Source organism: Mustelus asterias, chromosome 2, assembly GCF_964213995.1.
Source record: "Mustelus asterias chromosome 2, sMusAst1.hap1.1, whole genome shotgun sequence".
Classification (NCBI taxonomy): domain Eukaryota; kingdom Metazoa; phylum Chordata; class Chondrichthyes; order Carcharhiniformes; family Triakidae; genus Mustelus; species Mustelus asterias.
The window spans coordinates 125962188-125978232 of record NC_135802.1 but is presented as its reverse complement, the minus strand read 5'-3'; the positions used below and the strand labels follow the sequence as shown (position 1 = coordinate 125978232).

The window sequence follows — 16045 nt, the reverse complement described above, 5'->3', positions numbered from 1 at the left end:
CTTCAGACTTTTCCAGCTGACAGGTAGGAATGAAAATGTTCATCACAGGCCTACATGAGATCACCATGCCAGGGTATTTTTCAAGTCTGCCAGGGCTAGGAGGGGCAGACCAGCCACGACACCCCCAACTCTGCGGAGAGTGACGAGGTCAACCCTTTTCTCCCAGCCCAAGCCCACCCAACCACCAGGACCCCTAAGGGACCCTTCCTCTGCAGTCTAGCAGCAGCAGAGGGACAAATGGCCATTGGACCTACCTCTTTGAGCTCCCTCAGGGCCCAAGGTACAAGGCCAGGGTGTCAGTGCCAGGGTACCAGGGGACAGTGCACCGTTGACACTGCCAAAGCACATAGCCTGAAGGGGGCTGAGTTGGGGGGCTGAGTTGGCAGGCTGAGGGGAAAAAGGGGGCTGAGTGGGGTGGTCTGAGGGGGAAGGGGAGGCTGAGTGGGGGTCTGTTCCTAATTTACTTGTAAATGCATGGTAATTTCCTGGACAATGAAAAGAATTTCCACTTACAGTGCCAACAGGAAAAGCCAGGACCGAGAAGAAGAGATCTCTCAGTGACAGAATCCAAAACACAGGTCCCAGTATATCTGCCAGGATACACAGCCCATTGAAAAGAGTCTGCAGAAACTAGAAAAATAATTAGAGAAATTGTGAGTGCAACATTGTTGCAAAGTTACAGTGCAGGCTTCAAGATTAACTGTATTCAATTACTTAGACAATCTCTCTTGGTGTTGCATACAAAATGTCAAGAACAAGGATACTTCAGATCAAAAAGTGTAGAAAGCAAAAGAAAGGAGATAGATGGGAAGTGGAAAGGTGAAGGGAGGAAGGAATGGTGATTGGAGAGATGAGCTGAGAGTATGATGGGAGAAGAGGGAGAAAGAGAAGATGAAAAGGAGAGGAGGAACAAATAGTAAAGTGAGCTATCTGGGAGGGAAAAGGATGGGAAAAGAGAAGGATAATGGGAAAAGGGATGGAAAAGAAATGGAGGGAAATTAAAAAGATGGCATTATGTGACACAAAAACAGAAAATGCTGGAAAATCTCAGCAGGTCTGATAGCACCTGTGGAGAGAGATTAGAGCTAACATTTTGAATCTGGATCTGGTTACTGTCAAACCTGCTGAGATTTTCCAGCATTTTCATTTTCCTTTCAGATTTCAGCATCCGCAGTCATTTACTTTTATCTTGGCATTAAGTGACTTTGCATTCAGATAAAAGACTGACTAAAGGACAGAAAACAGAATTCGGGGTAAACAGGTCATTTTCAGGTATGGGCAGGCTGGTACTCATGGAGTGCTGCAAAGATCAAATTGAAAATGTTAGAAGCTATTATTATCGATGTTAAAGCAGGGCACTTAGATAAATCTATGTTAATCAGGCAGAGTCAACGTGGTTTTGTGAAAGGGGAAATCATGTTTAACCAATTTATTGGAATTATTGGTAACAGATGTGGATTTTATATGTATTTTATCAAGGCGTTCGATAAGGACCCCCATGGAAGGCTTCTAGAAAAAGTGAGAGGGCATGGGATCCAAGGGGCTGCTGCCCTGTAGATCCAGAACTGGCTTGCCCAAAGGAGGCAGAGAGTGGGTACAGATGGGTCTTTTTCTAATTGGAGGTCGGTCACCAGTGGTGTGCCCCAGGGATCTGTTCTGGGACCCTTGCTGTTTGTCATTTTCATAAATGACCTGGATGAGGAAGTGGAGGGGTGGGTTGGTAAGTTTGCCGACGACACGAAGGTTGGTGGGGTTGTGGATAGTCTGGAGGGATGTCAGAAGTTACAGAGGGACATAGATAGGATGCAAGACTGGGCGGACAAGTGGCAGATAAATGCGTAGTGGTCCATTTTGGCAGGTCAAATGGGATGAAGGAGTACAATATAAAGGGAAAGACTCTTAGTACGGTAGAGGATCAGAAGGACCTTGGGGTCTGGGTCCATAGGACTCTAAAATCGGCCCCGCAGGTGGAGGAGGTGGTTAAGAAAGTGTATGGTGTGCTTGCCTTTATCAGTCAAGGGATTGAGTTTAGGAATCTGGGGATAATGATGCAGCTATATAAGACCCTCGTCAGACCCCACTTGGAGTACTGTGCTCAGTTCTGGTCGCCTCATTACAGGAAGGATGTGGAAAAGATTGAAAGGGTGCAGAGGAGATTTACAAGGATGTTGCCTGGATTGAGTGGCATGCCTTATGAGGATAGGCTGAGGGAGCTCGGTCTTTTCTCCTTGGAGAGACGAAGGATGAGAGGAGACCTAATAGAGGTGTATAAGATGTTGAGAGGTATAGATCGGGTGGACTCTCAGAGGCTTTTTCCCAGGGTGGAAATGGCTGCTACGAGAGGACACAGGTTTAAGGTGCTGGGGGGTAAGTACAGGGGAGATGTTAGGGGGAAGTTTTTCACACAGAGGGTGGTGGGCGAGTGGAATCGACTGCCGTCAGTGGTGGTGGAGGCAAACTCAATAGGGTCTTTTAAGAGACTCCTGGATGAGTACATGGGACCTAATAGGATGGAGGGTTATAGGTAGGCCTAAAAGGTAGGGATATGTTCGGCACAACTTGTGGGGCCGAAGGGCCTGTTTTGTGCTGTAGTTTTCTCTGTTTCCTCGAACCAGAAAGCAACATCTCCAAGAAGAGTAATGTGGAAATCAATGTCTGCACAAAAATCAGCAAAACAGCACTGGTCTAACAATATGCTCCACATGGTGTGGGCATTCAACACCATCAACATCGTCATGAAGCTATCACTTTATATGTCCATAGTACTACCAAATGCAATTTATGCCAGTGAGACATGGAAGGAAACAGCAAAGGTTGTACATTTTTTACCAGTGTTGCCAATACCAGATCCTGGCCATCATGTTCATATGTGTAAAAGGTCAAGATTGCTGGATGAGTGGAATTGAAATGTAGCATTGTTAGTCTTGTGAACTGCAGAATATTGATTTTTTTAAAAATGCTGATGCTGTTGGATACAAATTGTTTGCACTGTTGTTGTACCCTAGCTTTCTCTTCCATTTGATTTTCAATCTTGCACAGCCTAACTTAGATAGTTCGCTGACCTGCAATTCACTACCTGATAAAAAAGAGGATTTTACATTAACTCAGAATCAAGATGCACACTTTCCGAAAAGCTCACAAACTTAACATAACCACATGATTCAACTTATCCTTTTGCCTTCAGTCAAACAAAGACTGCACTGAAATACAGCATTTGTCTTTTTAGTGAAAATCTAGGTCAATCTTATCCCTGAAGAATTACAACCTGATTACATACAGTCTTAAAAATGTTTCCAACTCTGTGTGCAGTTTCTGTTCCAATGGGACCAAGAGGAGAGCATTCCACGGGACCAGACAATATGGCGTAAAGCCGTGTGATGAAATTTAAAACAATTTAACTTCATGCAAATCAGGCACATGGCCGTTCTGGGCGTAAACTGGGTTATGTCACCGGCGGGCGGTGGGGAAGATCTCAAACCGAGATCTCGCTGGCACAAATCTTGTTATGGCCCTCTCATTAGATTTTACAGCTATAATCGGATTTGTGCCTGCGGTGAACAGGCCGGCTAAATCTCGTCCTGTGTGTTAAAGCCAAAGGCAATCAAGATACAGGGACACGCTTGAAAAAGTGTTAATAAGACTATAAATTCAAAGGACTAAAAAATTCTCAGGTTCCGACAAAATGTAATTAAGGTGATACAAATGAAACAGGATTAAAGAGAACAAAATGGCAAATTAGGAATAAGGAGCTGGCATAGGCTATTCACTCCATTGTGCCTATTCCACCATTCAACTAGATCATGGCTAGTCTGTTTCTAACTTGGTCTACCTGCCCAGATTGCATTTCCCTCAATACCATCAAACTCAGCTTCTGAATTTTCAATTGACCTCGCTTCAACACATTTTTAACAGAGAGAGGCAGATTTCCACTATTTTATGGGAAGAAATGCTTCTTGGCATCATTTCTGAATAGCCCAGCTTAATTTTAAGGTTATGTCCCTTTGTTCTGGATTCCAGAACAATAACTGTTGCATTGTTCAGATGAAATAACTTCTCTCTATCTATCCTATCTGATCTTTTAATAATCACAAACACCTGAATTTGATCGCCACTGAATCACCAAACAGATCTCCCCATACAAAGTGTGTTCTGATGACGTGTTTTCATTTGAGCACAGTAGACAATTTACTCAAATAGTGCTGCCGGCCACTTGACTTAGCACAGTTACTGCACATGCCAATATTCAGTCTTTACTGCATGTCCGCCAGGAACTACATTTTCAAGACATTGAAATGCATTCAACAACAACACTACCGAAAAATCTGTCCAAGATGTGAAGAAGCTAATATTGTTTTCAGCAAAGACAGTACTAGTTAGAAATTCTGTGGATGATTGTGCATTATTGGTGCATAGTTTTCACTTACTTAATATTTTATGTAATGTTCACTGAAAATTAAGCATCTACCTGTTCTACAGTGCAGGTGCTCTACGTAAAATACATTAAATGAACATATCAAAGTCCAAAGATGTGCGGGGTAGGTTGATTGGCCATGCTAAAATTGCCCTTTAGTGTCCTGAGATGCGTAGGTTAGAGGGATTAGCGGATAAATATGTAGGGATAAGGGGGTAGGGCCTGGGTGGGATTGTGGTCGGTGCAGACTCGATGGGCCAAATGGCCTCTTTCTGCACTGTAGGGATTCTATGATATCAAAATAGGTTCTTAATGTAAAGGTTACAGGTCAGGAACATAACCCACCATTATTATACACTTTCTTATTTGAAAGTGACTTTCAATTAGCATGTTTAGCATGTTTTCCAGAAACACATTGGGAGTGTTAAACATGGGGTAACTGTACAAGACAGTACAAGTTTAGTTTATGCAACTAGTTCTCATAATTTAACTTGTTCAGCCCAGTATTTTTGTGCTCTCTCTCTCCCTGTTTTATTTGGAAATTCTGCTGGTGATCTTAATGCAAGGTTTTGCCTTCCTGAAGGAAACAAATCTGCTGTTGTTGGGAGCTGGGCCAGAGTCTCTCTGGTGTTTTGGGAAGCTGTCTTGTCTTCAAACTGTTCTGAATCTCAAGCGCATTTGACTGCAGAATTCAACTAACGGCCTCAATCCCAGTACCACATGAGAATTAGTCTGTGCTGTGTTGAACCTGTGAAAAGGGTCTTTTGGGATTGGCTTGATTGGAACATTGTAGGTATCTTTATATATACACCATATCATGATTGTTTGTTTCTTGTTGGTAATTGATAAAGGTTCTTGCAAATTTTCTTACTATACATGTTAACTATATTCTTAAATAAACTTTGTTTGATAAAAGCTCCCTAGTGGGTCACTTGAATCATACCTTAAGTGAAACATCTCATGCTTATCCTAGCCAAAATCAAGATACAAAACTTATGATTCAGGTGGGCTTCATAAAATACTTTGGAGTTTCTAACTTGAACCATAACACTTCTCTAAGGCAAAAATATGATTCTTGTGTTCAGTACCCAGATACAGTCCAACTAGAGCTCTTTAAATGTATAAAACTCTTCATGTAATTTCTACCCCTTTATATTCCAGCATCTTTTCGATCAAAGGTGGAAGTGCCACCAGCTTTATAAATTGTTTGCATCTGAACTATACATTGACCCCTAAATCTCTCTGCTTTTCCACAAGTGCTAGCTTCTTACCATTTGGAAAATACAATCTTTCTGGCTCCATATGGATAGCTTCGCATTTCCTCACCTTAAACTCCATACATCATGTTTTTGCCCAAACACAATCTATCAAATGTCTATTTGCAACTTTTTGATCCCATCTACAGTATTTACTGTGGCACCCAAATTGGTGTTAGAAGACCCTATATAAGGCTCTCTATTCCTTCCTTAGCTTTAAATATAGTTAAAAGCCTTGACCCAAGTACAGATTGTACTGGGTACAGTAGCATAATAATGATATTAATGAATTGAAATATATGAACAGTATTCCAGAAGTCTGGACTAATGATCCGAGGTCAACGTTCAAACCTCACCAAGGCAACTAGGAAATTTAAATTTAGTAAATTAAATGCATTTTGGGTATCAGTAATGCTGACCACAAAACTACCAAACTAATGTCCTTTCAGAAAGGAAATCTGCTATCGTTATCTGGCCTATATATGCCTCAAGACCCACAGCGATGTGGTTGACTCTTAACAGCATAATGAAATGGCCTAGTAAGCCACTCAGTAGTAACAAATTGTTTCACTAAAGCACTGAAGTGGTTCAAATTTTCAACTCACGGTCACTTTCCAAGGGCAGTTAAGGGCAATTAATAAATGCCTTGATAGAAATGCCTACTGCCCATGAAGACATTTTTAAATAAAATTCCTGTGAACACCTCCAATCCATCCTAATCAAGACAGTAGACCTGTTATTACTTTAAAGGTGTAAATTAATAATTAATTGACCAATAAATAAGGTTAGACAGACATGATAATGGCAATGATGTTCTGCGCCTGCAACATGTGGAAATCTGTGGAATGCACTGAAGTTTCAGACAACCATGTTTGTGGTAAGTGCTGGGGCACAAGCTGGCACTGGCAGGGTGCCCATGCCCATGGGGCACCACCCCCCACCGCCCAATCCCCTGGGGAGCTCCGATTGCCCCCCCTTCACTCCAGCTGGTCGTCCTGCTAGTTCCCTGAAAGTGAGGAGCTAGTGTAATCCCTGCGAGAGTGAAACACTCTGAGTGGTTGGGAGAGGCTAGTGGGCCCGGAGAATTCAATCCCAGGTCCGCTAATCCTATTTAAGTTACATTCGAATAAAGATGTAAATTACTTACCTGTCCTCCCGCCGCTTTCCAGCATGGATCTGACCACGCTGGAAATTCGGTGCTGGGAGATGCACTTGCGGCGGTAATGCATGTGCGAATCCCGCGCACGCCCAGCCGGAAGATTCTCCCACCCCGCTGTGCTAGAAACCTAGCACAGCAGAGTGGGAGAATCACCCCCCATGTGTTCCCAAAGCTACTGTGCCTTCTAAGGATGATGACCCCATTGTAATGCATGTAGGTGATTTATAGGCTGCAAAGATCACTGTGAGATAGATGACCTTTCCTGATACGTAAGATTTCCTGGAAGCTGCCATGACTCAACAAGCCTGAGGGAGTTCAACTTACAACACCTTCGAGCCTATATCCCTAGTCCTTGGCTGGCTACTGGCCAACAAAGGTTACCCATTGCGGAGGTGAGTACTTACTCTTGTAATATCACCAAGAGATCATAGAAATCATAAACTGTTCAAAATCAATCTTACTTAAACTGGACTCTGCTGAATCAAAGGATGGCTGCTACAGGTCGCATGACTAAAGATTGGCCACAGCTTCTGGAAATTTCCAAACAGCAGTTACAAGACTAAAGCATCCCTCATCAGTGTGGAATCTCACACTTTTCTTTGTGAGGACATTACAATAAACAAAATCAGGGGAGCAGCAGATGGTTGGTCTCCGCAGCTTAAACCATAACAAAGGGAGAGGCATTGAAATTCATTATCCCTGCAGATTATTAAGTCATAGAATCCTACAGTGCAGAAAGAGGCCATTCGGCCCATCGAGTCTGCACCAACCACAATCCCACCCAGGCCCTATCCCCATATATTTACCCACTAATCCCTCTAACCTATGCACCCCGGGACACTAAGGGGCAATTTAGAATGGCCAATCAACCTAGCCCGCACATCTTTGGACTGTGGGAGGAAACCAGAGCACCCGGAGGAAACCCACACAGACACAGGGAGAATGTGCAAACTCCACACAGACAGTGACCCGAGCTGGGATTCGAACCCAGGTCCCTGGAGCTGTGAAGCAGCAGTGCTAACCACTGTGCTACCGTGCCGCCCAGTGATACCATTCCTCTCATAAGGTGGACAATGAAATTAACCAGAGACACACAGACTGCTTGTTAACTTGCATTTACCCCTCTAAAGGGTCAAATTAGATGATGCAAGCTTCTGGCCTTTGGAACCCTTTTGATACTACATTTTGAGACTCATATTTTAGAATGTTGATGTACCTCCAACCTGCAATATTCAACAGCAGAATCCCAGGTTGACAAAGCAACTTGAAAAAGTCCTAGCCTTTCAAAGCATGTTTAACTGGAAGCCTCTGATCATTGCCTGCCAAGCAGGCCAAGTCTATGTACAGCAATCTTATCTCGCTGCATTGCCATCCATTTTCAAGAAACTACACTGCTGTCTTCAGCCAGGAAATAACTTCTCCAAGAAGGAACTCCTCTTTGGACTTTGACTTTGTGGACTCTGGAAATCATGTGAACTGATATTAGTTTCTGTGGTTCTTTTATTGCTAGGTTATTCATAATTGTAAAATTCTTTTCTATTCTCCTTACCGTAGATTTGTGTGTGTGAAAAAAAAGTTCCATTCATCTGTACGGCCCCACAACCCTCCCCCAAGTATCCCCCCCCCCCCACCGATCCCCCGCGCCACCCCAGGTTTGGATATGTGGAGGTAGTGACAAGTGGGATACCGCTAGGACCTCAGTTATTCACAATGTACATTAATGATTTAGATGAGAAAATTATATGTAATATCTCCAAATATGCAGATTACAAAGCTGGGTGGGAGGGTGAGCTGTGAGAAGGATGCAGAGGTGATTTAGTGTGATTTGGACAAGCTGAGTGAATGGGCAAATGCATGGCAGATGCAGTATAATGTGGATAAATGTGAGGCTGTCCACTTTAGTGGCAAAAACAGGAAGGCAGATTATTATTTGAATGGCTATAAATTGAGAGAGGAGAATGTGCAATGAGACGTGGGGTCCTAGTACACTAGTTGCTGAGGATAAACATGCAGGTGCAGCAGATGCTAAAGAAGGCAAATGGTATGTTGACCTTCATAGCAAAAGGATTCAAGTACACAAATGTCTTGCTGCAATTATACAGGGCTTTGGTGAGACCACATCTGGACTATTGTGTGCAGGCATAGTCATTTTAACTGTGGAAGGATGTTCTTGCTATGGAGGGAATGCAGCAAAGGTTTACCATACTGATTCCTGGGATGGTGGGACTGACATATGAGGAAAAGTTGAGTTGGTTAGGATTATATTCACTGGAGTTCCGAAGAATGAGGGGGATCTCATAGAAAGCTATATGATTCTAACAGGACTAGACAGGATAGATGCAGGAAGGATGTTTCCGATGGCGGGGGGGTGTCCAGAACCAGAGGTCATAGTCTAACGATAACCTTTTAAGGCTAAGCTGTGGAGAAATGTCTTCACCCAGAGAGTGGTGGATCTGTGGAATTATCTACCACAAAAAACAGCTGACGCCAAAACATTGTATGTTTTCAAGAAGGAATTAGATGTAGTTCTTGGAATAAGTGGATGAAAGGATATTGGGGGAAGGTGGATTCAGGCTGTTGAGTTGGATGATCAGCCATGATCATAATGAATGGCAGAGCATTCTCGAAGGGCTGAATGGCCTATTCCTTCTCCTATTTTCCATGTTTCCATGTAATCTTTTGATTTAATCAATTAAAAATGTTCTACGAGTAACTTTAAGAAGTTGACTATTTTGTTTTTATTTCTGTCAACCATCTACATGGCACAAGTCAGGAGAGTGATGAAATACTCTCCACTTGCGTGGATGTGTGCAACTCCAAATAGGACTCAAAGAACATGACACCATTCAGAAAAAATCAGCCTATTACATTAGCACCCATTCACCACATTCAACATTCATTCTCTGCATCACCAATGCACAACGGTAGTGGTGTGCACCATCTGCAAGATGCTCAGTTTAAACCCACCAAGGCTCCTTCAATGGCATCTTCCAAATTCACTACCTCAACTAACCAGAAGGGCAAAGGGCAGTTGATGCAGGGAGACTACCACCTGAAAGTTCTCCTCCAGGCCACACACAATCAAGCCTTTGAATGAAAACACTGTTGTTGGGTCAAAGTCTCGGTGTACCTTCCTAACAGGACTGTGGGGAAAGCAGGTATAGACATCAGTGTGGAGGAGGACTATGAAATATTAGAAGAAATTAAAATAGAGAGCGCGGACTTATCAGCCAGTTTAGCAGCCTTAAAAGTGGATAGATTCCCGATGAGATGTGTTCCAGATTCTTGAGGGGGGCACTAACAGTAATTTCTAAATTCTCCCTGGCCACAGGCTAGATACAGTAAGAAGTCTCACAACACCAGATTAAAGTCCAACAGGTTTATTTGGTAGCACAAGCCACAAGCTTTTGGAGCACTGCCCCTTCAGCAGGTGAGTGGGAGTTGCACAACGCCGGCATCTCCACATCACAGGTTAGATGCCAGAGGACTGGAGGATTGTTAACATTGCCCATTATTAAAAAACAGAGGTAGGAATAGAGCAGGAAATTTTAGATCAGTCAGTCTAGCCTCAGTGGTAGGGAAGTTACTAGAAAGAATTCTGAGGGACAAGATATATCTGCACATGGATAGACATGGATTAATCAAGGATAGTCAGCATAGATTTAAGAGAAGGCCATTTTTCACAAATGTAATCAATTATTTTGAGGAGATAATCAGGATTGTTGATGAGGGTATTGCATTTGATGTGGTCTATATAGAGGCGATTCTCCCCCCCAAAAAACTAAGTGAAAACGGGAGACTTATGCCCTTTTTTTGGGCATACTTAGTTTCATGAATCTCTGGCGCTCTGTGCTCCACAGAATACCTCAAGGGAATTCATGCCGGTAAGGGGAGGCCTCATCCCGCTGGAGAGGCCGGCATCAGAGCACTGAGGGGGCCACTGTGCATGCACCGATCAATGGGGAGATCGGCGCTTGCACATTGGGCCACCCAAGTTTACCAAGTTTTCGCATCTGAAAACGGGCGCAACGCGATGGTAAAATATTTTGTTGTGTTTGGTGTCTAGATGAAATTCTTCAGGGTTTGTCTAAGTAAGCTGCTGGTTTGTTAAAACCTTTATTATTTATTTACAACTCTATGTCTGTCTTAAGAACTCTGCAAGAGGTTGGACTTCTCCTCTCCCCAGATCTCTATTACTTAGGTATGTGTCATTACATCAGAGTTACATCGGCTTTAGGTGTATCTGATGTTAAGCTCATACTCGACAGAGGATGTATGAAAACCTTCCAATAGGAATCTGAAAATCAGAAAGGAGCATTCCATTGTCCAAGGGCAAGCAGGTCCACTTCTGCAGCACCCATGAGGCAGAGGTGCATCAGAGGCCCTCTGAAGATAGTTGGAGATGCAGCAGATCTTGACAGATATGAAAGCCAGCACAGGTAAGTCATGGGAGTCAAATTGGAGGGAACAAATACCATGATAATTGTCCATTCCCTCAACTGGGACATTCAGAACCATTACTGCCACCAGCCAGAATCAACAGTTACCATTCCTTGTGAAGGTACTGTAATGGGCAATAAGCTCTTTTTTTTTTCAGCCACTTTCTCACTCTCTCCACATACACACAAATCTTCATTACCCACAGAGAAAGTGCTATCCAAAAATTGAACTCCTCACTCCGAGTCCAGGAAAAGTGATCCTGTAAGATCCTTGTGACTCCTTGGCTGGAATTCTCTGGTCCTGCCAGCAGTCGGCATCATCGTAGATAGAAAAATTTGGAGAGAAGTCAATTGACTTTTGGCTGCTCGCCAAATTTTCCCACCCGGCCCTTGACGATGCCTGTCACTGGTGGGACTGGAAAACCTTGCCCCTTGTTTGTGCAAATAGCTAAAAGAACTTAAAAATCTTTTTATGGGGGATCCCCTGGAGGATAAGGTTATTTTTATTCGCATCTGGAATGAGTCCAAAAATATTTCAACAAAAATGTTAAGGCATTCCAGCTGTTTCATAAATTCTCATCATATTTTCTGTGGAAGTTCCAGCTTGTTCATAGAATGTTCCTGTCTGTGGAATTCCAGGAAATTGTTTTGGGAGTAAAATATATTTTGGGAAAAATCACACTTTGTTGATTAATGGCATTGCACAAAAACAAGCAATTATTAATTAAACATATAATCAAAAATTTCCAAAATATCTCAAAACACGACACACATGCAGATGCAACAAAATTGAAACAGGATTGAGTAGCTTTCATACACAGCAGGTTATAATGAGATGACAAATTTTTAACACGTATTGATGAACTATTTGTTTTGGCAGCAACCGTGTTCTAACAGCAGGGTACTTATAGAGAAGGGGGATACAAAGAAGGACAGGGCACAGTTAGATAGTATGCTTCAGTTATAGTATAGACAAGAGTCTCCGGGAAGTGACTGTATATTGCATAGCAAAGTGAAAAAGAAGATATCAGCTGAATGTGGAACTTAAGTGTAAATGATGTCCTGAAAGTTGAATTTTCAATTCTCAGCTGAGCAAGAAGCCATTTTAACTCCTAGGCCCATATAATACTGTGGGCAGTTCATCTCCTGTTGGACACAATATCCAGCATAAGTGTTAGCTTGAGTTAAAGTGCACGTCTTAAAACGAGGTTGCTTCCTGCTTTCATTTCCTCAGTTTAAATTGCTCATAAATGCTTGAATAATGCTTTTTGGCAGCTAGCTTGAGCAGAAGTGCCGCATTGTGATTTTCTGCCTCCCTCGCAGTTTGAATTCAGAAAAGAGGAGGGAGTAACACTTCCCCTCAATCTGAAAAGACATCCGCAAGGCCAGAATGAAGCAGGTGTGGGCAGAGTGGGACAAAATGTATTTAGTGACATCCGAGGACTTGGCTTCAGCGGAGTAAGAGGTTCCCTTGCCTCACGAAAGCCACAAAGGTGAATGTACCTCAATTGCCCTGTCTCTTTTAACAGTATCTCATACAATCACTCACCACTATCCAATTCCTTCCCCCCATCACCAAAATACATTATAACACCTCCCTTTCTCTTTACAACCACTCCTTTCCTTTCACACCACACACTGATGCTAATCTCATTGAAATTATAGATTCTGAAGGGTCTTGACAGGGTAGACAAGAGAAATTCTTTCTCCTGACAGGGGAATCTAGAACATGGAGGCATATCTCTGGATAAGGGGCTGATCATTTAAGACTGAAGTGAGAAATGACTTCACTCAGGGGTTGTGAACCTTTGCAATTCTTTACTCTAGAAGGTTGTGGATGTTCCATTGTTTAATATAGTTAAGGCTGAGAAAACAGATCTTTGGTCTCAAACAATCAGGGCAAATGAGGACCAGGTGGGAAAGTGGATTTGAGGCATAAAGTACACAGCGATCATACTGAACAGTGGAACAAGGTTGAGATGTCATATGGCCCACTGCTGCTCCTATTTCTTATGTTCTTATGTTCTCTTCTCACATATCACCACTTGTATAACTATCAACTCCTCCCAACATTCCTGTCTCATTTTGAATTGCACACAATTGGTTTTAATTTAATCGCCTTCACTCATCATTCCAATTCATGTCTTCTCCACCTCTTTGGGGGTGGATCTTTCTCTGGAAGTTGCTGCATGAGAATTAGGAGACAAGTGTCTGTCTGGATCACTCTCCAGAAGTGTCAAAAGGCTGGAAATCTAATACCTACGTAAGCATCTTTGGTTTCTGTGCTAAGTGGTTCTAAAGAAGAGATTCATATCTATGAGGGGGGAGAGGTGGGGGGAATACTGCTAAATTGGAACAATAGAGCTGGCTAGCTGTTAAGAATTAGACTTTGTCATGTTCAAGTATTTTAATTGGTAAAAGTTATGCTAATTCTTGTTATATTCTAACTGAGTTCTGAAATAAAGCTTGTTTGATAAAAGCTTCCTAGTGAGTCATTTGAATCATACCTGGAGTGAAACACCTCATGCTCATCCTAATGCCAAAATCAAATGTAAAAGTTAGTGTCAAGGCTAACTTCATAAAATACCGTGTAATTTCTGATCTGGTTTTTAACAAATTAGGGGCTCTTTGTGGGATTAAAATCTATGTTCCTTGATTGGTTTAGTATTATTGAATCATAGAATCGTAAAATCATACAGTGCAGAAAGAGGCCATTCGGCCCATCGAGTCTGCACCAACCACAATCCCACCCAGGCCCTATCCCAATATCCCAATATATTTACTCACTAATCTCTCTAACCTATGCATCCCGGGACACTAAGGGGCAATTTAGAATGGCCAATCAACCTAGCCCGCACATCTTTGGACTGTGGGAGGAAACCGGAGCATCCGGAGGAAACCCACGCAGACACAGGGAAAATGTGCAAACTCCACACAGACAGTGACTCGAGCCGGGATTCGAACCCAGGTTCCTGGAGCTGTGAAGCAGCAGTGCTAACCACTGTTTGGACTCAAAGACAGTGAGTGGTGAGCATATTTGTGTTTTTTTTTCAGGTGTTGGACTTGGTTGGTTTAAATAAGAAGTGCCTTGTGGAATAATGGCTCTTTCAGTGGCTAAATGTTTCCTGGGTATAGAAGGCATCACTCAGGGTAGTGACGAAAGGTGGTTAAAGCAAAACTTTTTGAGTTGGCAAACAAGCTGCAGTTGACATTACCTGAAGGGGCGAAGAAGGTGAAGATAATTGCAGTGATAGCTCTGCATTTAAAATTGCCAGAAACACAGTCAGAATCATTGGAAATGGCTAGAATTCAATTATAAATGAATTAGCTTGAATTAGAAGCAAAAGCAAAAGAGGAGACAATTGCACAGAAAAAGCAAAAGAGGGAGAGAGAGAGAGAGATGGGGGGGGGGGACAACAAGCAAAAGAATTGCAGCTACTTGAATTACAGGCAAGGGAAAAAGAAAGGGAAAGAATAGCTCTGGCAGAGGAAAAAGAAAAAGAGAGAGAATTTGAACTTCAGAAGCTGGCACTGAAAAGTGAACATCAACCTAAAATGACAGAGGAAAAGGTAAAGTCTGGGAGTAGAAACATAGAAAATAGGTGCAGGAGAAGGCCATTCAGCCCTTCGAGTCTGCACCACCATTCAATATGATCATGGCTGATCATGCACTTTCAGTATCCCACTCCCATTTTCTCTTCATACCCTTGATCCCTTTAACCATAAGGGCCATGTCCAGCTCTGTCTTGAACATATCCAACGAATTTCTCCGAGTGAAGAAGTTCTTTCTCATCTCAGTCCTGAATCGCTTACCCCTTGTTCTTAGATTGAGCCCCCCTAGCTTTGGACTTCCCCAACATCAGAAACATTCTTCCCACATCTAGCCTGTCCAGTCCCATCAAGATTTTACATGTTTCTATGCAATCCCCTCTCCTTCTTCTAAATTCCAGTGAGTACAAGCCCAGTCAATCCAGTCTCCCTTCATTTGTCAGTCTTGCCATTCCAGGAATCAATCTGGTGAACCTTCGCTGGACTCCCTCAATAGCAAGAATGTCCTTCCTCAGACTAGGAAACCAAAACTGCGCACAATACTCAAGGTGTGGCCTCACCAAAGCCCTGTATAATTGCAGCAAGACATCCTTACTCTTACACTCAAATTCTCTTGCTATGAAAGCCAGCATGCCATTAACTTTCCTCGCCACCTGTTGTACCTGCATGCCAACCTTCAGTGAGTAATGATAAGGATAGTGAGGAAGAGAGAAACCATAGAAGCCAAAGACTGCAGGGGATCTGTTTAAATACTTCCAAACATTGCCAAGGTTTGATGAGAAGGATGTAGAAGCCTTTTTCATTTCATTTGAGAAAATAGCTAAATGAATGAAATGACCACAGACCATGTGGGTATTACTGATTCAAACAAAGTTGGTAGGTAGAACTAGTGAGGTGTTTGTGTCACTATCATACTGTATCTAGGGATTATGATGAGGTGAAAAGAGCCATCTTAAGTGTATATGAACTAGTGTCATAAGCCTACAGACAACAGGTTAGAAATCTAAGGAAGGAACTTGGTCAAATGTACATAGAATTTGCAAGGATCAAAAGAAGTAATTTTGATAGGTGGATAAGGGCCTTGAAAGTAGACCAGGCATATGATGCTTTTAGGGAAATGGTTCTTTTGGAGGAGTTTAAAAATTCACTTCCTGAAGTAGTGAGAACTCATGTGGAAGAGCAGAGGGTAAAACTGCGAGGCTAGCAGCCGAAATGGCAGATGATTATGAAT

The 16045-nt window shown here is 42.6% G+C and overlaps 1 protein-coding gene across 2 annotated transcripts in view; it reads right to left on the bottom strand.

Moving 5' to 3' along the window:
• The window catches only part of LOC144511083 (androgen-dependent TFPI-regulating protein-like), a 237261-nt gene that overhangs the window by 91058 nt on the left and 130158 nt on the right, over positions 1–16045 (bottom strand). For both annotated transcript variants that reach the window (XM_078241060.1, XM_078241068.1), the window contains exon 2: positions 514–630. In XM_078241060.1, coding sequence (XP_078097186.1) covers positions 514–630 — 117 coding nt within the window. The remainder of the gene's footprint in view (positions 1–513; positions 631–16045) is intronic.